The sequence below is a fragment of the Odocoileus virginianus genome, chromosome 9, assembly GCF_023699985.2.
Source record: "Odocoileus virginianus isolate 20LAN1187 ecotype Illinois chromosome 9, Ovbor_1.2, whole genome shotgun sequence".
Taxonomy (NCBI): Eukaryota; Metazoa; Chordata; class Mammalia; order Artiodactyla; family Cervidae; genus Odocoileus; species Odocoileus virginianus.
In genome coordinates this window covers 20612998-20637690 of record NC_069682.1, presented here as the reverse complement: position 1 = coordinate 20637690, position 24693 = coordinate 20612998, and the positions used below count along the sequence as shown (strand labels likewise).

The following is a 24693-nucleotide window of genomic DNA, read 5'->3' as shown; positions in this document are numbered from 1 at the left end:
AATTTTCACATTCCCAATACTTTCACTTTTCGCTATGATAAATCTCTAATTCTAGCCTTTTCATATGTTGTACCATTCCCTTAGAATAGTAATCACTTCTATTTAGTCCTTTTCGATGTCCTTAAGAAGCACTTCATAGTTAAGAATCCATGTTTTAGAATTCTTTCCTTTCTTTGATATTTTTACATTTTCCCTATAATGTGTCCAGATGACAATTTTTTCTTCACTCTTTTTTCTTTGGCACTCCAAGGGCTGTTTCAATCTAAGACCTCATTTTTTTTTTTTTTTTTAAAGAGAAAGTTTATCTCCATTACTCCTTCACATTGTTTCCTCTTCTCCACTCTTTCTCTGCCTTTCTGGGGCTCCTGTTATCTGGATTCTACTTCTATCCTCCATGCTGTTCTTCTTCAGTCACTCAGTCGATTTCAACTCGTTGTGACCCCATGGACTGCATGCAGCACGCCAGGCTTCCCTGCTCTTTTTTATTTTTTTGTACAGATCGTTTCCATCTTTCTACAGATTTCCTTAATCTGACCTACCCATTAATTATTTTCTTCCTTGGCTATATGCACTGCTATTTATTCCACATATGGTGTTCTTTATTTCAACCATTATAATCTTCTATACCTAAAATTTCTCTTTCATTTTATAATGTTTTCTCAGTTTAAAATTATTTCCCCTCACATGTTTTATGTTTATTACACTGATTTGGTCTCTCTCCATAGTTCCTTTAAGGACTGATCTGGGTAGAAGGTCAGATTTTTTTGGTCTCCTAAATCATGACACACCTAGAAACAACTTTCAATATGAGCTTTCTAATTTGGAATAAAAATATTCAGTTCAGTCACTCAGTCGTGTCCAACTCTTTGCGACCTCATGAATCACAGCACGCCAGGCCTCCCTGTCCATCACCAACTCCCGGAGTTTACTCAAACTGATGTCCATTGAGCCGGTGATGCCATCCAGCCATCTCATCCTCTGTCGTCCTCTTCTCCTCCTGCTCCCAACCCCTTCCAGCATCAGGGTCTTTTCAATGAGTCAACTCTTCGCATGAGGTGGCCAAAGTACTGGAGTTTCAGCTTCAGCATCAGTCCTTCCAATGAACACCCAGGACTGATCTCCTTTAGGATGGACTGGTTGGATCTCCTTGCAGTCTAAGGGGCTGTCAAAAGTCTTCTCCAACACCACAGTTCAAAAGCATCAATTTTTCAGTGCTCACCTTTCTTCACAGTCCAACTCTGACATCCATACATGACCACTGGAAAACCCATACCCTTGACTAGACGAATCTTTGTTGGCAAAGTAATGTCTCTGCTTTTTAATATGCTGTCTAGGTTGGTCATAACTTTCCTTCCAAGGAGCAAGTGTCTTTTAATTTCATGGCTGCAATCACCATCTGCAGTGATTTCAGAGCCCCCCAAAATAAAGTCTGACACTGTTTCCACTGTTTCCCCATCTATTTGCCATGAAGTGATGGGACCAGATGCCATGATCTTAGTTTTCTGAATGTTAAGCTTTAAGCCAACTTTTTCACTCTCCTCTTTCACTTTCATCAAGAGGCTTTTTTAGTGCCTCTTCACTTTCTGCCATAAAAATATTAGTTGCTTCTAATAGTTTTGGAGCATGACACATGCTCCACAACCATCATGAAGAAAAATTTGAGAAGCAAAATTCCAAATACTTAGCTGTTATTACATGAATATACTATTCTGTCAGGAACAGGTATATACATCAGTCCACTCCAAGGAGCTAAATTCTACACTTTAAGCATCAGGTAAAATATTCCATTCTCTGGATATCTCGTTCCCTCAGATGAAAGTAATTTCCTCTGACCTTGAACTCTTATTATACTATAGATCATTTAAGAAGTTAAAACTATTATCTTGAAATTATTTATATACACAGTTCCTTTCCTTTTAGATTTTATGTTCCCTAAACAAAGGTCCATATAGTCAAAGTTACGGATTTTCCAGTATTCACGTATGGATGTGAGTTGGACCATAAAGAAAGTAGAGCACCGAAGAACTGATGCATTCAAATTGTGGTGCTGGAGAAGAGTGTCCCCTGGACTATGAGGAGATCAAATCTGTCAATTCTAAAGGAAATTAACCCTGAATATTCACTGGAAGGACTGATGCTGAAGCTTCAATACTTTGACACCTCATGTGAAGAGTCGACTCACTGGAAACGACCCTGATGATGGGAAAGATTGAAGGCAAAAGCAGAAGGGGGAGGCAGAGCATGGGATAGTTAACATAGCATCATCGACTCAATGGACATGAATCTGAGCAAACTTTGGGAGACAGTGAAAGACAGGGAAGCCTGGCATGCTGCAGTTCATGGGGTCGCAAACAGACACAGCTTAGCGACTGACAACAACAACAAAGGCAGGATCCACTTGCAGTATATACTTATTTCCCCAAAGCAACTAACCAGGATCTTAGATATAGAAATAATATATATTTGCCAAATGAAAAACAGCCAAGACACTCTTGAGAAGGAATGTTTTATACTGCAGATACTCACAGCCTGCAAGACTTGCTTTATTAATATACACAACTGATGTTTTTAGGAGAGAGAAAAGGATAGAGTAGATGAATACGTTAATTGGTTTAGAGTAGTGGATTCAGAATATACATGCTTATTCTCAACCATTCCAGAAGTAACACAGAGATACAGTATAGAACTAGAGAACTGTTATAAATCATAGAATATGGTCTCAGATTCTTTCTCTCAGTGAAAGAGAAGTGTCACAGATGTAGAAAATAGCCTTTAAAAAAATCAAAGACTTTGGTAGGCTTCTAAATCTTGACAGGTAAATAGTTTAAGGAATCTTAAAACCCAACGTACCATGTCTTAACAAATCCATCCACATTTATGGAGAATTCCTTTCAGTTATCACTTCTGGGACTACAGGTCTCCAACGCTGCTTTATATGGGAAGGCTCCCAAGCTACATTAGGATTAATTTAACACTATTAACTATTTTAGAACCATGCCTGAGTTTGGTACATACCTATGAATTTAAGTTCCTGCTCTGTTAGTATAGAACTGTCAATACTGTCTAAAGAAAGGACACACTTTAATTTTGAATTTTTAATAAACCAATTCCTAAAAACTACCATGATGGACAAGTTGAAAAACTTAGGATATTATGAGAAGGAAAAATCAGTAGAGTTAAAAGTCAAAACGAGGAGAGGTCAGTAATTATATATTTATTTTTCACTACAATAAAAAGGTAGCACTCTAAATAAAGGTATTATCAATAGCAGCACCATTTAATTTAAAATAAATTCTTATAAATTCATGTCCATTTACACCAATTCCTTCAATGAGAACTTTTCAGATTCTCTTGTAGTTTCAATGAAATGCTTATACATTTCACCTTGTAAGTAAATAAGATGCATACTGCAAATGACTTTTTAGCCCCAGTGGCTGATTCACCATTCAAATATTAATATCCTTCTGTGTTTATCACTTAAAAATCTTGAACAGCCATCTTTCAGATACTTAGAGAGATCCACAAAGTAACCTGGATGCTTTAAGATGGAAAAGGTCTTACTGTTTTATCTATAATATATATTTTATATTACTTAGCAAGGCTGTATAGTAATTAGTCAAATTCCTTCCTACTTACGAAAAAAATACTGAATGAACAGCAGTATTTGTTGTATCTTGGGGTGTAACAATTTATTGTATAAAAATAACATACCAACTAATTCGGTAAGAAGGAAAAACAACTCTATTGTGATGAAAAAGAAATTAGATCTAGAATGATCTAGATCCACTATTCTCAGTCTCCACACTATTCACAGCAACAGCTTCTCCCATCAGCGGTGCCTCATGACACAGTTAATCTCAGATGATTCACAGAGGGACTATGGAACCATTCTGTCTGGGAACTATTCATCCCTGTTCTTAGATCTCTACCTCAATCCTGCCTTGAAAGAAGAAGGGGACATATGTGAAGAGAAAAAAAATCTAGTTTCCTACAAATCATTCTGAATAAACTTGAGCAGGATCCCATTCTTGAGGGAGAATATTCCCCCCAAATCAATCAGCATTCATATTATTCTCAATCCTATAGCAGATATCTATGAATAACTGGTTGACATTGCTTTGTCTCCTCCATCAAATGAGATTTGTTTAATAAGCATAGTTGTGACAAACTATAAGCACCATAATTAAGGGAATTTAAAACCTTAGTATATGGGGCACTGAAATCAATTAGCAATATTACTGTGGTGAAAACAGATCTAAGCTCTTTAGCTACTTTAATCTACTATTTCAAAATTATATTAAAAGTGAGACTTAAAGCTAAACAAATGAAGCAACTCTACTTTTGCAGCAAAGAACCAAGTTACTACTGACAGAAACAAGATGGCCTAATGCAAAAGCTTAATTTCTCAAGAAAATAAACACATTACAGACAATATGTAAGACCTACTCAAGGACTATGTAGCAACTGACAACAATTTATTCATTCAACATTCATGGAGAGTCTACTAGATGATAAGTTAAATACCAGTGAAATAAAGAGTAAAATCCACTGCCTATGCTACATGGCTTTATAGTCTAGTGAGGCAGAAAAAATATAAACAAATAAATAATTAAACCACCCAGAAAGCACTAGAGCAAAATCACACTTGAAACAGGATGATGAAAATCAGGCTGATGATGTGCTAGGTTTTAACTGGACTATGAAACTAAACGGCAATCCTATATACATAGTACTTATTTCATCATTATTTTAAGTATACTTGCCAGATAAATCCAGAGGTTAAACTTATAGTTCAGCAATATCATAAAATCTAAATTCTATCACTCAAGCTAGCTAGTTCCAACGTACAACCATGAAACAAAATGTTATGAAATATAAGGAACTCAACTTCATAGACGCCTATTTAAAGTTTACCCCCCACCTCACCCCATTGTTTTTCGAGCAAACTCTAGGAGATAATGAAGGTCAGGGAAGCCTGGCGTGCTACGGTCCGTGCTCCGTGCGTTGAAAAGAGTCAAGATACGACTTCGCGACCGAACACCACCACCACTGTTGTTCAAAGCAATCAAATGACTATTTTGCCTTTCCAAACTGCCTTAAAAGTTTCCAAAAGTAACTAAAAGACTTTTACATTCTGTCTTTCTCCCATCTGTTCAATTCTCTTTTTCTGTTAGGACAATAATTTAATATTATTTCAACTCAAGTTTCCTAAATTTCTCTCATCACACACAATTCATCCTACTTGAGGCTATTTTTAAAATACGTATTTTGGCAAAGTGCTTTCCTAAAAGTAATTTTCTTTGTATTGATGATATTCTTACTTCCTTATAAAAAATACCAATTTCAAAAGTTTATGGAATATTTTACACACTTTCAAAAAACCCACCACCATTAAGTCCTAAGATCTTCTATGAGAAACATAAATCAAGAAATATGCTTAAAATTCAACATGACTGTTAAACATACAATATGTCCCTGGTTCTTATACTTTCATTAGTTTTTCAAAGCAAGTCTTATTGAAAAAGCAAATTTTAATTTTATAAAGTTCTACATAACAAGACATTTTGAGATGTATCAATGCTAGAGAGTGAATAAAGAAAGTAATCCAGTTTAATGCTTCAGAATCTCAGCATTCTAACAGAAGAGTCTATGGGTTGTTGGTTTTTTTTTTTCCCCCTCCACAAATGTGAGACAAGTATGACTAAGATACAGATTACAGAAAAACAATTATCTTGAGCAGCAGTAGAAACAGAATGAAGAAAGCATTAGACCACCAGGTATACCACACAAGTGCAAGGTTTTTTGTTTTTAGTTAGTATCAATAGACAGGAAAAAAAATTGCAGGAGATAAATCTATGCTTAGTTTTAAATTCTACTTTCTTTAAATAAAGGCAGATGGAGGGTCATACCAGCAGATGCAATCAAAGTCTAAATCATTAATTTTTGCAGAGAGGAGTCTATTAGCAAACTGACTAGGATATACTCATGCCACAAGAAGTGGGAGAGAAAGGTGAGCCTGGAGAGGCAGGTCAGTCCAGGAAAAACTTCTTATGCCTTTTTAAAGACTATGAATTTATCCCATCAACATCAGGATTTAAGACAGACAGTGACACGGTCAGATCTGCATCTTTAAAAAAAGATCTGAGATCAATAATCTGTCTATCTTAAGAAATTAGAAAAAGAGCAAACAAAATTCAAAGTAACCAGAAGGGGGAAAAAAAGCAGAAATACAATAAAGAACAGGAAAACTATAAAGGAAATTAATGAAACCACAAGTTGGTTTAAAAAAAACAAACCTGCTAAATCTTCAGCTAGACTGACAAAGGAAAAGAACACTCAAATTACTATAATCAGGAATAAAAGGGGACTTTACTACATCTTATCAAAAAAATTTTTTAAGGATTATAAAGATAATATTATGAATAACTTATATGCCAAAAAATTTTAAAAGCCAGATGAAATGGGCAAATTCTTAGAAACATCCAAAATACAAAAATTGACACAAAATGATATAGATTTTTTGACAAAAAAAATACAAATGCCCAATAAAAACATAAAAAGATGCTAATTCATGAGTCATAAGGGAAATGCAAATCGAAACCAAAATGAGGTACCATTTCACATCCACTTGGATGGCTATGAATAAAAAAAAGGAAGTAGTAGTCTTGGTGAGGATGTGGTAAAATTGGAACCCTCGTGTACTGCTAATGGAAATGTAAAATGGTACAGCTGCTGTGGGAAACAGTTTGGCAGTTCCTCAAAAAGTTACCATAATGAACCAGCAATTCTACCCTATGTACACACACAAGACAAATAAAACCAGTATGTTCACACAAAAACTTGTGTTATAGTTGATAGCAGTATCAGTCATACTATTCAACAAGTGGAAACTATCAAATGTCCATTAACTGATGACTGGATAAACCAAATATGGTATATATACATATAATGTGTACCATCCAACCATTAAAAAACAACAAAAAAAATGAATTGTTGATATGTGCTATAATGTAGATAAACCTTATGTTTAAACACGAAAAACATTAAGTAAAAGGAACCAAACACAAATTCCCTCTATGTGTAATGGCAAAAATAGGCAAATCTATAGAGACAGAACCCAAACTGAGGGACAGATTTCTCTGGTGGCTCAGTGGTAAAGAATCCGCCTGCCAAGGGGGCTTGATCTCTGGGTCGGGAAAGTCCCCTGGAGAAGGGAATGGCAATCCATGCCAGTATTCTTGCCTGGAGAATCCCATGGACAGAGGAGCAACAGCAGGCCAGTCCATGGGGCTGCAAAGAGTCAGAGACACTTACAGAAACAGAAAAGAAATTATTGATTGCCAGGATACAGAGGGGGAAGAGAATATACTGGGATTATGAGATTGAGTGTGGGACTGATAAAAAGGTTCTAGAATTAGACAATGGTTACAACTGCATCACATTGTGAATACAGTTGATCCTCAAACAATATGAATTTGAACTGCATGGGTCCACTTATATGTGAATTTTGTTCAGTAGTAAATACTGCAGTACTATACGATCCTTGGCTGAATTCATGGATGTGAAAATAACTACAGGAAAGAAATCTGTATATGCAGGGCCAACTATAAATTATATGCAAAAATTTTACATGTGAGGAGTGTTAGGGTCCCTAAATTGAGATATTCAAGGGTCAACCGTATACCAAAAACCTTTGAACTATGTACTTTTAAATGGTTAAAATTGTGACTTTCACATTAAATAAATTTTATCTCACTAAAGATGCTGGGGGAAAAAATAAGATACTGAAGAAGTAGACCAAAAGTCATTTACTCTGAAAAAGGATGAAAGAAGTAGAAAAAGGAAATAAGGGAGTATAATTTTACACATATGTGCAAAACAACTATGCAAAGGAATTATAAACAAAATGCAGGGTAGTCGTTAACCGTGGGGAATGCAATGGTGAAGAGTACTCAACAGTGCTGGTCACATTCTATTTCTTAAATTTGCAGTAAATTCCTGAGTGCTCAAGTTGAAAAAGGATCTATGAAAATATGGCAAAATATTAACAGGTGTTCTATCTGTAATAAATTCATGACTGTCTGTACTTTTCTATAAATGTGAAATATTTTATAAATTTATTAAAAAAGATAAAGGAGAGTGATATAATGGAATACAAAAAGCTTCAAAACAGAGTGACCAACAATATCTCTGCTATGAAATCAAGTTAAGATAAAAACCTGACTGTCTCCTGGAATTGGCAATCAGAACTGGTCACCAATAATTTAAGAGAGAAAAGTTAACAAAAAAAGTGCAAAGCCAAAATTATTCAACAAACACATGTACTAGCAAAGCCTAACCTCGGAAATGATTTAAGCAACACCTTCTTAAAGTACAGTAGAATAACTATAAGTGAATATGGTATGTAGAATATTGCCCCCCCCAATCTGTCCCAAAAGTGTCCATGCCTTAATGTCCACAACTTATGAATGTGTTACTTTAAATGGCAAGAGACCACACAAATGTATGTAACTTAAGGAACCAGAGAAGCAGAACTCTCTCTGGGTGAACCCCATATAATCAGAGTCCTCAAAGTGTATCCGAGAACCAGAGACTGAAACATGAGAGACTCCCCCCAAAATTGATGGCTCTGAAGACAGAGACCACAGGGTAAGGAGAGCAGGCACTCTTCCAAAGCTGGAAAACATAAGGAAACAGATCTTCCTATACAGATTTGAAAAAGGAACAAAGCCTGCCCACACCTCAATAGACCCAGTAAGGTTTATGTCAGACTTCTACAGAACTATAATAAATGTGTATTGTTTTCAGTTTCTGATAATTTTTTAGAACCACCACAGAAAACAAATATATGAAGAATAAAATGGAATGTAGATTCTTTTTCTTTCCTTCTCTAGTGACAAGTCTCAAGCTTTTTATTGCTTGATGTTCAATATAATGAAGAAAAAATTTTGAAGCTAACATTTGACACCTCATATCCATTAGGATGGTTACTATCAAAAAAAGCAAGAAAACAAGTGTTGGCAAGGATATTAAGAAATTGGAGCCCTGAACACTGCTGGTGGGAATGTAAAGTGGTGCAGACACTATGGAAAACGGTAATAGTTTCTCAAAAATTAAAAATATAACTACGTAAAAAATAACCTACAAAGATCTACTATACAGCACAGGAAATATAGCCAATAATGCATTAATAACTTTAATGGGGTATAATCTATAAACATTCTGAATCACTGTTGTACACCTGAAACTAACAAAATGCTGTAAATTTAAACAAGTATTGCAAATACTTAAATTTTAAAAAATTAAAAATATGTAACTACCATAAGCCCCAGCAAGTGCACTTCTGGGTAAAATGACATTCAGACATTTGAGCAGCCACATTCAAAGCAGCTTATTCACAATAGCCAAAAGGTGGATGCAACCCAACTATACCTTAACAGATAAATGGATAAGAAGTGATATGTTCATATGATGCAGTATTAATATTATTCAGCCTTAAAAAGGAAGGAAATTCCAACACATGCTATAACATGGATGAATCTTGAGAATATGATCCTAAGTGAAATAAGTCAGTCACAAAAAAGACAATTATATAATTCTATTCACATGAGGTATCTAGAGCAGTCAAACTCATACAAAGTAAAATGGTGGTTGTCAGGGTCTGAGGAGGCAGGGAATGGGGAGCTACGGTTTTAATCACTATAGTTTCAGTTTTTGTAACACTGAGAAATTCTGGAGATTGCTTGTAGAACACTGTGAATGTATTTAACACTAAGTGCACAATTTAAAAAGGTTAAAATGGAAAATTTTATATTATGTGTATTTTACACTTTTAAAAAAGACAGACTTGAAAAAAAAAGAAAATACAAACATATGGATATTTCCAACTAAATCCAAACAACTCTCCTTCAATCCTCCATAGACTAGGTAATATCAATTCACTAGGTGCCAATTCTACATTTATCTTTACAATAAAGTCCAGAGTGATTCCACAAGAAAACAAAAGACATCAATTTGGAAGGGAAAAAAATAAAACCATCACTATTTGCAGATGGTATACTACTACACACTACTGAAACTCCAATACGTTGGCCACCTCATGCGAAGAGTTGACTCGTTGGAAAAGACCCGGATGTGGGGAGGGATTGGGGGCAGGCGGAGAAGGGGACAACAGAGGATGAGATGGCTGGATGACATCACCAACTCGATGAGCATGAGTCTGAGTAAACTCCGGGAGTTTGTGATGGACAGGGAGGCCTGGTGTACTGAGATTCATGGGGTCGCAAAGAGTCGGACACGACTGAGCGACTGAACTGAACTGAACACACTACATTAAGTCCCCTACTATGAACTTTCAAGTTGTAAACTTTCAAAAATGCAAATGTGCATTTGCATGCATGTAAGTTAGTTCACATGTCTGGCATGAACTACTGTACTTTCCAAGGTAATGTACTCTAAGATTAAAAATATTTCAGTGTTTGCTTTTTTATTATTTGTGTGAGAAGTATTATAAACCTATTACAGCACAGTACTATGTAGCAGACTGTGGTAGTTGGGCACCTAGGCTCACTTTGTTGGGACTTAAAAACGCACTTAATTAAGCTTATAAATGTACTCTTAGAATGGAAATCGTTTGGATGTAGGGGGCTTACTGTATAGAAAACTAGATACTTCACCACAAAAATGTTAAAATGAATAAACAAATTCAATAATGCTGCAGGATATAAAATTAACATACAAAACCAGTCACATTTCTATACACTGATAACAAACTAAACAATAAAACAACCCCACTAACAGCTGCATCATAAAGAATAAAATACCCAGGAACAAATTAAATCAAGGAGGTGAAAGATCTCTATACTGAAAACTAAAAGACATTAAGGAAAGATAATGAAGGCACAAATAATGGAAAGATGTTCCATATTTATTAACTGGAAAAATTAATGTTAAAATGTCCATACTACCCAAAGCAAGCTACAGACTCCCTGTAATCCATGTCAAGATTCCAATAGTATTTTTCATAGAAATAGAAATAGAAAAATTAAATTTGTATGGAACCACAAAAGGTCCCAAACAGCAAAAGCAATAATGAGAAAGAAAAAACCTGGAGGCATCATGTACCTTGATTTCAACTATATTACAAAACTATAGTAATCAAAGCAGTATAGTATTGTCTTATAACAGATATACAGATCAGTGGAACAGAATAGGGAGCCCAGAAATAAACCCAAGCATATATGGTCAAGTTGTGACAAAAGAACCAAGAACATAAAATGGGGAAAGGATAGCCTCTGCAATGAATGGCACTGGGAAAACTGGACATCCATATGCATAAAGATGAACCTGGATCATTGACTTATAGTCTACACAAAACTCAACTCAAAATGGATTAAAGACTTTTGAATGTAAGACTTTAAACCATAAAAGTCCTAGAAGAAAACACAGGTGATAAGCTCCCTGATACTGGTCCTAGCAATGATTTTTTAGATTTGATAGCCAATAACAAGGATCAGCACTCCTAATCCCCAGTTGTTTCAGTTGTTCAAGGGTCACCTATATCTGATAAAGGGTTAATATCCAAAATACATAAACAACTCCTACAATTCAAAAGAGAAAAAATATCCGATTAAAAAAATGGGCAGAGGATCTGAAAACATGTTTTTTTCAAGGACAAACAGATGGCCAACAGACACATGAAAAGATGCTCAACACCGCTAATCAACAGGGAAATGCAAATCAAAACCACAATGAGATATCACCTCACATCTGTTAGAATGGCCATTATCAAAAATATAAGAACTAAGTTATTAGTGAAAATGTGGAGAAATGGGAACCTGTGTTGTAAGAATACAAACTGGTGAAGTTACTATAGAAAACTGTTTGGAGGTTCTTTTTAAAAAAACAAAACAAAGGCCTAACATATGGATCCATTTCTGGGCATTTATTCAAAGAAGACAAAAACACTTAATCCAGAAGGTATGTGTACCCCCCATGTTCACTGCAGCATTACTTACAAAACCCAAGACATGCAAACAACCTAGATGTGTATTAGTAGATGGAGTGGAATGGGTAATGGGGGTCAAAAGGTACAAACTTCCAGTTATAAAATAACCCAAGATTTTAAAGAAAATCTGTGTTCATTGTATTAATCCATGACATTAACTTCATTCACCATGCAGAGAAACATGACAATTGCCCCATTAAATTAATATAACCAGTATTTTGTCAGTTACTAATGGCAAAGGATTTCTGTGGCTCCTGACAATATTTACCTTTTTTTTTTAATCCCTTCTAGTCAGAGCTATTGGAGAAGGCAATGGCACCCCACTCCGGTACTCTTGCCTGGAAAATCCCGTGGACGGAGGAGGCTGGTGGGCTGCAGTCCATGGGGTTGCTAAGAACCGGACACGACTGAGTGACTTCACTTTCACTTTTCACTTTCATGCATTGGAGAAGGAAATGGCAACCCACTCCAGTGTTCTTGCCTGGAGAATCCCAGGGATGGGGGAGCCTGGTGGGCTGCCACCTATGGGGTCACACAGAGTCGGACACGACTGAAGCAACTAGCAGCAGCAGCAGCAGCAGCAGCAGTCAAAGCTATGGTTTTTCCAGCAGTCATGTATGAATGTGAGAGTTGGACTATAAAGAAGGCTGAGCACCAAAAAATTGATGCTTTTGAACTGTGGTGCTGCAGAAGACTCTTGAGAGTCCCTTGGACTCAAGGAGATCCAACCAGTCCATCCTAAAGGAAATAAGTCCTGAATATTCATTGCAAAGACTGATGCTAAAGCTGAAACTCCAATACTATGGCCACCTGATGTGAAGAACTGACTCGTTAGAAAAGACCCTGATATTGGGAAAGATTGAAGGCAGGAGGAAAAGGGGACGACAGAGGGTGAGATGGTTGGATGGCATCACTGGCTCAATGAACAGGAGTTTGAGTAAACTCCGGGAGCTGGTTATGGACAGTGAGGTCTGGCGTGCTGTAGTCCATGAGGTCGCAAAGAGTCAGACACAACTGAGCAACTGAACTGAACTGATTTCAAATTTTCACAATACTTACAGAATAAATTAATAATATTATTAATTATAATATTAATTATTAATATTCCAGAATTTAAAAAACAAGTCTAAATTTACCTATGTAAACTGAAAATGACATTTTTATACTTTCCTATCAAAGACTGGTAACATGTTCACTTTACTCTAAAGAATGCTGCTAATCCCCTTTCCTCTGGATACCAATGTTCAAGAGTTCCTTTTTATCTGGCCTATTTATTCTAAGAGCTCACAGTTCCAAGTTATACAGGAAAGCAGGAGTTATCTTTTAAATGTACCCGTTAATATAATGCTCATTATGGGTTCCCCATCCCAACCATTTCCACCCTCAAATCAACACAGTGTCTTTCCTTATTCACCATGCAAGTCTCTTGCTGGCTATACATTTGTAAACATCTTACAATTTAATCCAAATACAATGCAAATCGATGGAAAATTAAACTACATTAGCAAAACATTCAAGACTTCATGAAGTTAATGAAAATGTGCTGGGAAAACTGCCTGGAATCATACAAACAGTACTGAACAAATAAGTTTGCCAGTTAATGACTAAAAATGAAAACAAAGGTGACACTAGATTCAAGAGGTTTATTTTTTTGAACATCAAAAAATTAAGGGTCTTGGAACTGAAGAAACTCAAACATTTTTGCAAAATTTTATCTTAAAAGTAAAAAAAAACTAATGGTAGCATTTGTCTTAATATTTTGATTTCAGAACCTAATCCTATAAAAGATTCAAGTCTCCTGTAAAAATACTGGTCCCAAATTGGGCATAATAAAAGACTTTCTTTTTAAGTTGCTTAGTACTGTCCGACTCTTTGCGACCCCATGGACTATACAATCCATGGAATTCTCCAGGCCAGGATACGGGAGTGAGTTGTTCCCTTCTCCAGGGTATCTTCCCACCCCAAGTCTCCAGGGGATCTCCAGGGGATCATTCCCAATCCAGGTCTCCCACACTGCAGGCAGATTCTTTACCAATTGGGCCATGAGGGAAGCCCAAAAATACTGGAGAGGGAAGCCTATCTCTTCTCCAGGGAACTTCCCAACCCAGGAATCGAACCGGGGTCTCCTGTACTGTAGGAGGATTCTTTACCAGCTGGGCTATCAGGGAAGCCCACTTACCCTTTGTTTAATCACTCAATCAAACAGAGAGGTAGAATAACAAAAGTATTACGTTTTTAATCTTAAAATAAAATTCACATTCACGGTTGCAAAACAACAGCGAATTCCTGGAGAAGAAACCAATAATCAACTGCACTGATAAGAGAAGCTCAAAAGAACCAGTAAAAAAAACCCATTTGCAAAACTAGAAAAAAGACTTTCATTAAGGAAGAACACCACTATGACCATCTTGCCTCACAAAGAGACAGTAAAAGCCAAACTGATGAACGAAGTTGCCCTATTATCTTCCTATAGGCAATCTACAAAAAGCTTCACTATGGTGCTGAACAATTGATTGAGAGCTAGGTTTCATTTCATCAATAGAACATGCAAGCTTTCATTTGGGATTCTCGACAAAAGGCAACCTTTGTAATAAATGAACCACCAGAGAAGATTCTAATAAAACTTACCATTGTGTATTGCATTCAGCAACTCTGAGAAAGCTTTTAAGTAAGGAAAAAAGGACTTCAGGTTAAGATCATTCTCAAACACACAAAAGAAATACATAGGTATAGACTGAATCAGTATAATAAAATCTCAATAAGTCTATCATGTATCATTACTTAAATCATTACAAGCTTGGCTCAGTTTTCACACAGTATGAATTTCTAGATATTGCATTTCATTTGCCAATATATTATCTACTAAATTTGTATGTCAGATATACTGTCATAATGATGATAAATTTCCTTAGTAATAAATGTATGTAAAGCTACTTTTAAAAAGACATTTAGTAGCCTAATGTCTTTCTTGCTGAAAGTCAGTCACATTAAGATACAATTCTATATAGGTAAATCCACCTTTGGTCACACTTAAAAATATTTATTGTTTAGAAAAAAACAAAACTCAATTTAAATCTAACCTGATCAAACATTCTCAGTTCCTAGACTTTAGAACAACAGTCTCAACATATGAAGTGCTCTAAGCAAAAAACGCTATCTAATGCCAATATACATATATGAACATTAAGATTAGTGAAAACCAAAATATTGAAAATATTACTTCACTGGGGAACAAGAGTCACAATTTGGCAACAGAAGTACCATATTAAAAGGCCAGCAATCAACAAAATTTGTTCATAATTTCACTGTAATATGGATTCTGAACACAGGACAGACAAAACAGCAAGTTAATCTATCACTGTAGGAGAAACCTACATAATTAAGAACCAACTGCATTTTAGAAAATTAAAACTTAAGGGTGCAGAGGTGGTGTAATATACTAGAAAAAGCACTAGAGTAGAATCAAAAAGCCTGGGTTACCAACCCAGTTCGACAACTTACTAGTTGTTGGACAAGCTCCATCGTGCCGATACTGCATGGAAATTTCTGTTGGAAGGGAGGAGAAAGGAAATCAGCAAAGAAGTTGCCAGTGACTTAAGGGTAGAAAAGAAAAGGGCCAGAAAAACAGGAAAACACTCATCCAAAGTCTAGCTGAGAAGGGCAAATAGAACTGTGTGGACAGAAATTATAAGCCAGTAATTGGGACGTCAGGGGTAGGAGGACCAGACAGAATGTAATTCTCATAATCTTAACAGGACAGTGTAGAAATATGTTGCATGCATATGTGGGCAAAGAATGAGGAAAAGACAGAAGGGCTTACAAATGAATCTGTATGACAAACGTTTTAAGAATAGATAAACTACTATGAGGAAGTATAGTTAGGCAATGTGATAAATTTTATATAATTCATTAGATGAGAACAATGTATCAAAAATATCTGGATGCTGTATTCAATTAGAAACTGTAATTTAAGTATGAAAATTTAGCTTATATCTGAGCAGAAATCCATTATGACTTACTGTTATGTAAGTTTTATATAACTTACAGTTACGTAAAACTCATGAAACTACACTCAGCTTATTCTCTTGTACCTTTCATTTTTGATGATTATAATGAACAAGCAATTACTTTTATTCCTTTACTCCTCCCTTACGAAGAGAACTAGCAGAGGGTGACATGAGGCAATAAAACACTGCTAAAAGGAAAATCTGCTCAGAAATTGGAGGAAATTTCTGTATGATATTCCAAATGAAAAAATAATCGATAAAACCAGGACTAAGGGAAGGCTGTGACTCAAAAGACCTGGCCAACTAATCTGGAAACTTGATTCACGTGTGGCCACCACCACTGGCCAGTTATTTTTAAAGAAGGGATATCTGGGAATTCTCTAGATATTAAGTTAACCAAAAACATGACCTGTAGGAACCATGTGTTGAGAGTCTTTCAGGCAACCATCATTCACGCATCTACCTAGAAAGTCAAGTCTAATCATGAGAGGACAAAGCAATCACTGTAATGTTAAAGAAACTGATATGAAATACTGTTTAGAGGTCAAACACTTAGGCCAGTTTAGTTTAAGTCCTTTGCAAATAACGCAAGAAGATGAGCCATTGTGGGAGAATTCGCCACCTTATGCTTCATTAACAAATGCAATACAAGTGAGATTTTAAAAGGCTACTAAAGAGATATACATGCTATGTTCTAAAGAAATGGTATTTGCTTGGAATGGTGCTAAAAATAATCAAAGGACCTTGTGCAGAAAGATTTTGTCAATGGGGAATAAACTGGAATATGGCTATTCTGGCTTTTGATCTAATACTTTTATAGAAAGATAGCCACAACATAGGGCCAGAAATTTTCAGGTCATCAAAGACCAAAAAAAAAAAAAAAATCAGGATTTTCTAAGAAAACAGATTCCAAGGTATTTGCTGGTCTTAGCTGTACCCAGTATCTTCTTCATTTATAACCCAATATAATCCATGCATACAAAATCATTAAGCTAGCCATTAAGACAGATGTGAATTATGCTCACTGACCACATCTACTCTCTGGTCTGCAGTACTGCATTACAACTCTGCTCTTATCATTATCAGTCTATTATAATAACACTTTATATCTTTATGGTTCCCTCATTTGCTTACAGAATCAGTCTATTTTTAACTAAAATATTTTATCAGAAAAAGACAAGTTTCACTTTACCAGCGTAAGTAGATATGACATAAATAGGATCCCTTTCAAAGTTACATGGGCTCAAGTCAAACTTTCATAAACTTCATATTTCAGTAGAAACCAAGAGAAACTTCTAGAGGTGATCTACTCATATTAATAACTTACCTTTGTGATATCATTTAAGAGCTTAAGAATAAGTACATAGTATCACAATCGAATGACTGCCTTTCCAGAATCTCTTTTTACAGCATTTATTACCCCTAAAGAATTCCATCACTGAAAAGACTTCAGGTATCTTTACTGAGAGAGGTATGGCAGCACTCTAAAGAACGAGTGACTGAGATTGAAAAAATCAAACAGGGAAGAATATACTCTGAAAGGGCAGAGCATGCCCAAAGAAAAGAAATTAATGCTAAACTATTGACTCTTTACCAGTTAATGAATACCAAATTTTTCTCAAAAAAAAATAACATGTTGATTTCTGTGGAGAAAAAAATGCTATCATTTTAGTAAATCCTAAATTCTCCTAATGTGATTGAGATAAAACAGAAAAACAGTAAAGGACAAATATAGCATGTCAACTCATCCAAAACTTTCAATATCTTCAACGTCCTAACTTTCAACATTTCAAAAGACCAGGTGCCTGTTAATACCTCAAAAGAATATATGTAGGAAAGAATTCAATCAAAAGTTTAATATAATCTATTAGACAAAACTTACAACCTTGAGTACATTTTGTACAAGTCACTATAAACAGGTCATTTATCGGGATATACTGTGATTTATTTTAATAAAAATCTTACAAATCCTCGGATCACTCCAGTTTAGAGGTGTTTTCTGGGTTTCTATTCTGACTGGATCTAGGCCTCCTAGAATAAGTATCTCAACACATACGCTCTGTCATAAGCGTAATCTGAACATGTCATGAGAGAACTTCACTCTTAAAATGCTATTTCTAACTAACAATTTTAACAGAATCACATCATAAGGACTTGATTGTACATCTGCTTTATATCCTAGTGGTGGTAAAAGAGGAAAAACAACCACCACAACAACAGCAGCTGTCTTGTCTATTTCACAAGGTTGTTCTAAGGATCAAATGAGATGGTCATTAAAGAGTTCTTTAGAAACTCTTAGGTGCTCCAAGATATACAAGGTATCATTAACTAGAAGTTCGGACTTACTCTCCATAAACCCATCCTGCTCTGTTTAATCAAGGTTACTTCTATCCCACAAACACAAGCTTCTTGATTTTATAAAGTTTATCCTTCAAATATACCTTAACTTTCTTTTCCAATAATAATGCTGGTCGTCTTTATCTGCCTACTCCAAAGTACAATACAAATTTCATCTTGTCCATGGTCTTTCCCAGCTAATTACATATCCTAAAACTAGCCTGTAATACTACATGAAAAGCTTTTAAAAAAATAATTTCACTTGCAACCTGGTAAAAACTCTTGAAAGACAAGTACAAAACTACACAGGATACTACTAAACACATAATACCTTCTCAGTGATCACCAACAGTATTCACTCCTTTTTCTTTTTAACGTTTAGCACTTAATATGTTTAAAGCACTATGCTAGCAGTGGAGACAGTAGTGAACATGACAAACACAGGCGCTAACCTGCTGGAGCTAGGGTCACAGTGCATGTTAAAGTTCACCTTATAGCTAACAGATGTTCACAAGGTGCCTGCATTGTTACTTGCATATGAATCTTTTAAAAAGAGCATCATGAAAAACTCTTGGTAACACAGTACACATTCCTCCTATGACTTATTTATACAGGAGAAAGTTTTCTGCCTGTACAATTACTAAGTGACTTCTCAAGCTAAAATTAGTGCAAAGGTAAAATTAATTAATTTTCATTCTATCAACCAAAAAAAAAAAAAAAACCATATGCAAATAAAGGGAATTTCAACCAAAAAAAAAAAAAAAATTTCATTCTATTAGGAGGTAGTACTATTGCAAGTTAAAATTTTTGGCTCAAATTTTCTTGTTGATCCCATTGCTTAAAGTATGACCAACAGTGTACCACCATAGTTTTAGACCCTCACCAGCAAATACCCCTTAAATTTTATAACTGTTACTGGAGTCAAGGAAAATGCATAGCTCCACCACTGAGAGCTGTGAGAATTCTGTTTATATTTCTTCTTCTATATAATGAATAATACTCTATGCAAGACAGTGTGCAGCACAAGCTAAGTTTCAACAGCAGTTAGCAATCTTAACTTATGGTAAGAGTTAATTTCTAAATATTCATGGCATTCAGCTAGCTTTTCTTAGATAAGAATAGATTTATTTTTTTAAATTTTAGAATAGACTTTTTAGAACTAAGCTTATCAATGAGAGCTCTGATCTAATCATAAAGCTTTTATTAAAATGTGTAAGATTAAATAATATATTACCTCAAATAATTTTAAACAATCTTACTCCATAATAATAGCTTTAACAAGATCTATACAATCTCCAAAGTGATTTTAAAATACAGATTTAAGGGGGGAAAAAATCCTGACAAGTCTAAACTTCATGAAATAATATTTATGGGAATTTCTCCCTATATTTGTTTTTCCTACTGGTGAGGTAAAAGGGATACAAATTCATATTTTTCTGCCACAAACACTGCTCTCACAATACACTGCTCTTGCAACATAATCATTATGTAAAGAACATGATTTCCACACCTAAAATCTCCCTAAATCAGTAACATGTAGCAAAATCTTTTCAAGAATGTAAATTGGTGTTTTAAGTCCATTCATTTGAAGATGTGTATTTCAACTGTCATCCAAATGCAATTTCTGAAACTCAGTTAACTCTCAGACTGTGCCCCTATGGACAGGACACTGGTGAGGATCTCTTCCTAAGAGCAAATTAACACCTAATTTTCTCAGTATGTTACTTATCTGATTCCTGTGCCTCTTTGCTAAAGATAAACATGAACTAAAAAATTTTTTCCCAAGGAAATCTGTGTAAATTTATTTTTTGTGACCAGGGGCTATGGCTAACTGCTAAGCTCGTCTGGTCTCAAAGCAAATATACTATATAAATAAAACATATATTCAAGTGTGCAAAATATTAAAATCTTTTCAATGAACTTATTTATTGAGGCAATTTATTATTTTTCCCCTCTAAAACAGTGGTTCTCAACCAAGGGCAATTTTGCCCCTTTCAGAACCCAAATGTTTTTTGATTGTCACTATGGGTAGTGGTAGGGTTTGGGAATCCTGATAAACATCCTACAAGGCACAGGACAGTGAGGCACAGCAGAGAATTAGCCCAACCAGAACATCAACAGTGCCAAGACTAAAGAATCTTGCTTTAAACCATCTTTAACAGTACTAAATCCTTCCACAGTGTCCACTCATTTCTCCAAAAAACCTGTCTAACAGGTCCACCACAGGCAAAGAAGCTAGCTATCAGAAATAAAAAGAGAAAGAAATCCCTGACTGTGTGACCTTAGACAACTTATTTTACCTTAGTCTCAGTTTTATCAGCTGTAAAATAGAGGCATTCATAGCCCCTACATCATAAAACTGTTCTAAAGATTAAACAAGATAAAAAAGAATGTAACAGATGGCAGTTAATAAGTTACTACTTTTCATATCTGACCTTTACACATGCTCTTTTCTCCCTTATAATGGTCTTTCTTACGTTTACTGACTGAAATGTCTGTAAAACTACAGAAACAATACAAAATTCTACATTTGTAAAACAAACATGAATACTCTTCACTTAAATTCTATTTATTATTTTTATTTTTCCATACCATTTTCCACCTATCCTCTCCATCTAACAGAACAGGTAAAATTCACAGTTTATTTTAGCCAAAATTTCATCATTTCTACAATCAGAAATCTAAAATTGAAACATGGGTAAAATTTTCAATCAACACATCTAAAGTCATTTATCTCAAATTGAAGATGTAATGTAAAACATAAATGTTGACATTTAGCTAAGTTTCTGTCTTGAAAACAAGCATCTTGAAATTTCTAAAAGTTGAAAATAATATTTACATTACAAAGTATAAGTTAAAGGAGCATACCAATGTGGTAAATAACAGCATTTATAAATTCATTCATACTATAGTAAAAATGATGGTAAAAAACTGGTGAACACAATTGAAAACAAAAATGATACATAACATTTGAGATATCTCCTGAAATGGGATTTTTAAAGCCATAAATTTAAATCACCTATCACTGATTGAAAAATATTCTAGATGGAATTAACTAGAATTTGTGTCAGGAATTACTGAGAAAATAAAGACTAACTGAGATTTAGGGAGAGGAAGCTCCAAAACAAATACCAATCCAGAAAAGTGCGAACTCTCACACCATAAATGTGAATTCTGAATTGATTTCGAAAATACTATGCAAGGGAAGCAAAAACAAAAACTGGGAAATCAATTCTAGATGTTTCATAAGAAATGAATGACCAATGAACTGAACTATTTAACCTATATTTAGTTAAGTAAAATTGAATTAGTACCAAATGTCTTTTCCAAAGACCAAAGACCAAACTGTCCTTCTAAGATAACATTTTTCATTAAGATAATGAAATGTCACTTAGCAACTCACAGTATTTTCCTGAGGCTAGTTTAAAGTGATCTGCTTGTGCAGGTGAGCGGAGGACGGCGGTGGAGGGGGCCTCCGGAGGCCTACCTGAGCCCAGCGGAGAGGAGCCCACGCTGAGGCTCTGCACACTCCCGTTCCTGAGCGGCGTGGGCGACTTCTGGAGGCTAGAGCTGGTGACACTCCCTGCAGCGGATGCTACAGATGACGTTGGAGAGGCGGACGAGACCGAAAGGTGAGCAGCACTCTCCTGATTTCTGTTTCCTTTGGGTCTCCCAGGCCCGTGCTTGCTTTGCTTATTGCCTTTTCTTTTCTTTTCCTTTACAGTTTCTTCTTCTATGCCAGAAGTTTGAGCCCGCTTATATCCTGCTGTAGGGAGGCTGGAATTACCCAAATCTCCAGGTGAATTTTCAAAGCTTTTAGGCTGCGAAATAACAGCTGAGGCTGAAGGGAGACCAATTATGGAACTAAAACTATTTACCCCCCCTTCCTGGTTTCCAGACTCTCCTTTATGTACATCTTTGGTTGATGATGACTGCTGGGAGTGAGTATAACTGTCATTACGCAGATCTGGGTCTGTAAAGCTCAAGAAATCCTGGGGAGACTGTACTGAACTTCCTGAAGATGATTTTACACTGCCTGGAGTTCCTGAAAAACTGCCTGTAGTGGGGAGAAAAAAAAAAAATGGGGTAGGAAAAGAATTGGATGCAAAAGTTCCCATGAGCAGTAGAAATGATACAATCAGCAAAAAGAGAGAATGAAAAAAAACTAACTATAAAACCAAGGACATTAGTATATAACTCAGCTAGATTTTTTTTAAAGATTACTGAAATCAAGTTTATCTATAAAATTATACTTGTCATTTTATAGTTATTAAATTATTAACTCTTGAATTACAAGCTATTACTTGTAAAATTACCAAGATATAAGATGTGGTTTTTTAACCTACCTTTTACCATGGTAGCATTCCTCAATTCTTCCCCAAATGCCTTATATATGCTGAAGAAGGACTGAAGAACAGCAAAGTCTCAAGAAGACTTTCAAAAGACTATGAACTCTGAATGGCATGGGGAATCTTCTCTTTTTCAATTGTTAAGATACAATTATAAATGTTCCCAACATATAGTAAGAACCAAAAGATGTTGCTTCAGTTGTTAAGTTCTGAGTTTTAACTTCAAGATAATGTTGGTGAATGTTATCACTCAGTTACATCTACCCCACCAAAACATGAATTCAATAAAATAATAATGATCACATGGAATAATCTACATAACTCACATTTTTCCCAGTCTACTTCTCATGGAGCTGCATAAAGAAAAGAGACCAGCCACTTACATTTTGCTGCTGCTTTTATGAAAGTAAAATCATAGGAGAGGCACCTCTCATAAAACTTCCAAAACTGCTTATTTCCCCCACTCTTTAAAGAATACTAGTAGCCCATCATGTCATTATGAAATATAAGAACCTCAAGGTTCTTCTTTACCAGGTGAAAACTAATGGCTGTGATGAAATAAGTTCAGTCCACCATTTCACTTTATCAAACTCTCTCGTCACACTTACCAAATGAAGTAACACACGTTTAGACTCAGTTTTGACCACGTAACTATTGTGTTTCATAAAACAAAACTATATCAGGTTTTAACTATTATACTTAGAAACAAAAGCTCAAAATGAAGTGTTCTGTTGGCAGTGGAAATTCCAAGCTAAATACTAAATTTTATTGCAGAGCACATTCATAGGTAATCACACATAAATTCACTTAGGTATTCAAACAGGCATTTTTCCTTAACACACAAGAAATATTTTATTTTTAACTAAAATCTCAAGGTTTTGGCTTTTAAATTTTAAGTTCTTCTGAAATGGCTCATTTAGAAAACAATAACAGTTCTAAAATTTAACTTTTTCAAGAGAATATCTGCCTTATTCATTTATGAAATTATGTGTACTTCTGTGACCATTTTCAGGCCATTTCTGTACAGAAAAATATACATATTAAGAAGCCATTTACATTACATCAATCATTTAAGTATAACTGCAATTTGCCACTTAATTAGCAGCTATAAAGAAGTTCTTTATTATCCATTCTGATCTGTCACCATCTGTCCTTTTCCTGCACATTTCTGTTTTTACAGCTGGTGTTAAAAGCTCACAACAGCAAGGCAAATACTTTAAAACATTTAGTATATGCAATGCTTTAAATGTATATTTTCTAAAATTCACATACAATCCTGAAATTAAAAAAGAAAAAACATAATTACTTTCAATGCTCTACTATAAATTTCAACTTTTAAAACTTTTTAGAATATTACCTCAGATATGCAAACATAACACATCTCTATCATATCTTAACAGAAGCAGGGAAAGACTCCAATGTGGTTAAGTTTTAAGAAAATGAGAGATTTCTCTTCTAAATGGATTAGTACTTCAAAGAAACGACTAAAAGCTCAAAAATGCAATTTTAGCAATACAAAGTAAGGTCTTCGTTACAGAGAAGAAATAACTGAATTCTGCCAATCACATTCAAAATGTGATTGAAGTTACATTAAAAATTACAATTTTATGAGAATTCCTTGGCAGTTCAGTGGTTAGGACTCAGCACTTTCACTGCCACGGCTTGGGTACCACCCTTGGTTGGGAAACTTAAGATCCTGCAATTCGTGTGGCATGGCCAAAAAAAAAAAAAAATTACAGTTTTACTATTTATTATCCAAAGTATCATAAAAATAACATACAGTAAATTTATTACACACAAAATAGCAAATTTAGCATTTTATTTTCTACCTAACTTTCTGTTACATGAGGAAAAAGGAAAAAAAATTTAGGACTCGAACATCGTGAAATCCAAAAATAACTTAGTTTAAAATATATGAATATACTTTATAATGAAGAGGTCAGTGACTAGGCAATCTTTCTGCATATTCAAATTATGTCCTGGCAGATTTTGG

At 35.1% G+C, this 24693-nt stretch overlaps 1 protein-coding gene across 11 annotated transcripts in view; it reads right to left on the bottom strand.

Moving 5' to 3' along the window:
* Positions 1 to 24693, bottom strand: part of MLLT10 (MLLT10 histone lysine methyltransferase DOT1L cofactor) — a 214507-nt gene that overhangs the window by 41522 nt on the left and 148292 nt on the right. For 9 of the 11 annotated variants that reach the window (XR_011489384.1, XR_011489385.1, XM_070472048.1 and 6 more), the window contains 3 exons: positions 21839 to 22408; positions 15509 to 15553; positions 14636 to 14668 (listed from right to left, as the gene is read on the bottom strand). Coding sequence is in view for 9 of the 11 variants with exons in the window: in XM_070472048.1 (XP_070328149.1) it covers positions 14636 to 14668; positions 15509 to 15553; positions 21839 to 22408 (648 nt within the window). In the remaining 2 variants the exon portion in view is untranslated. The remainder of the gene's footprint in view (positions 1 to 14635; positions 14669 to 15508; positions 15554 to 21838; positions 22409 to 24693) is intronic. The other 2 variants (XM_070472051.1, XM_070472052.1) reach the window with 2 other exon arrangements.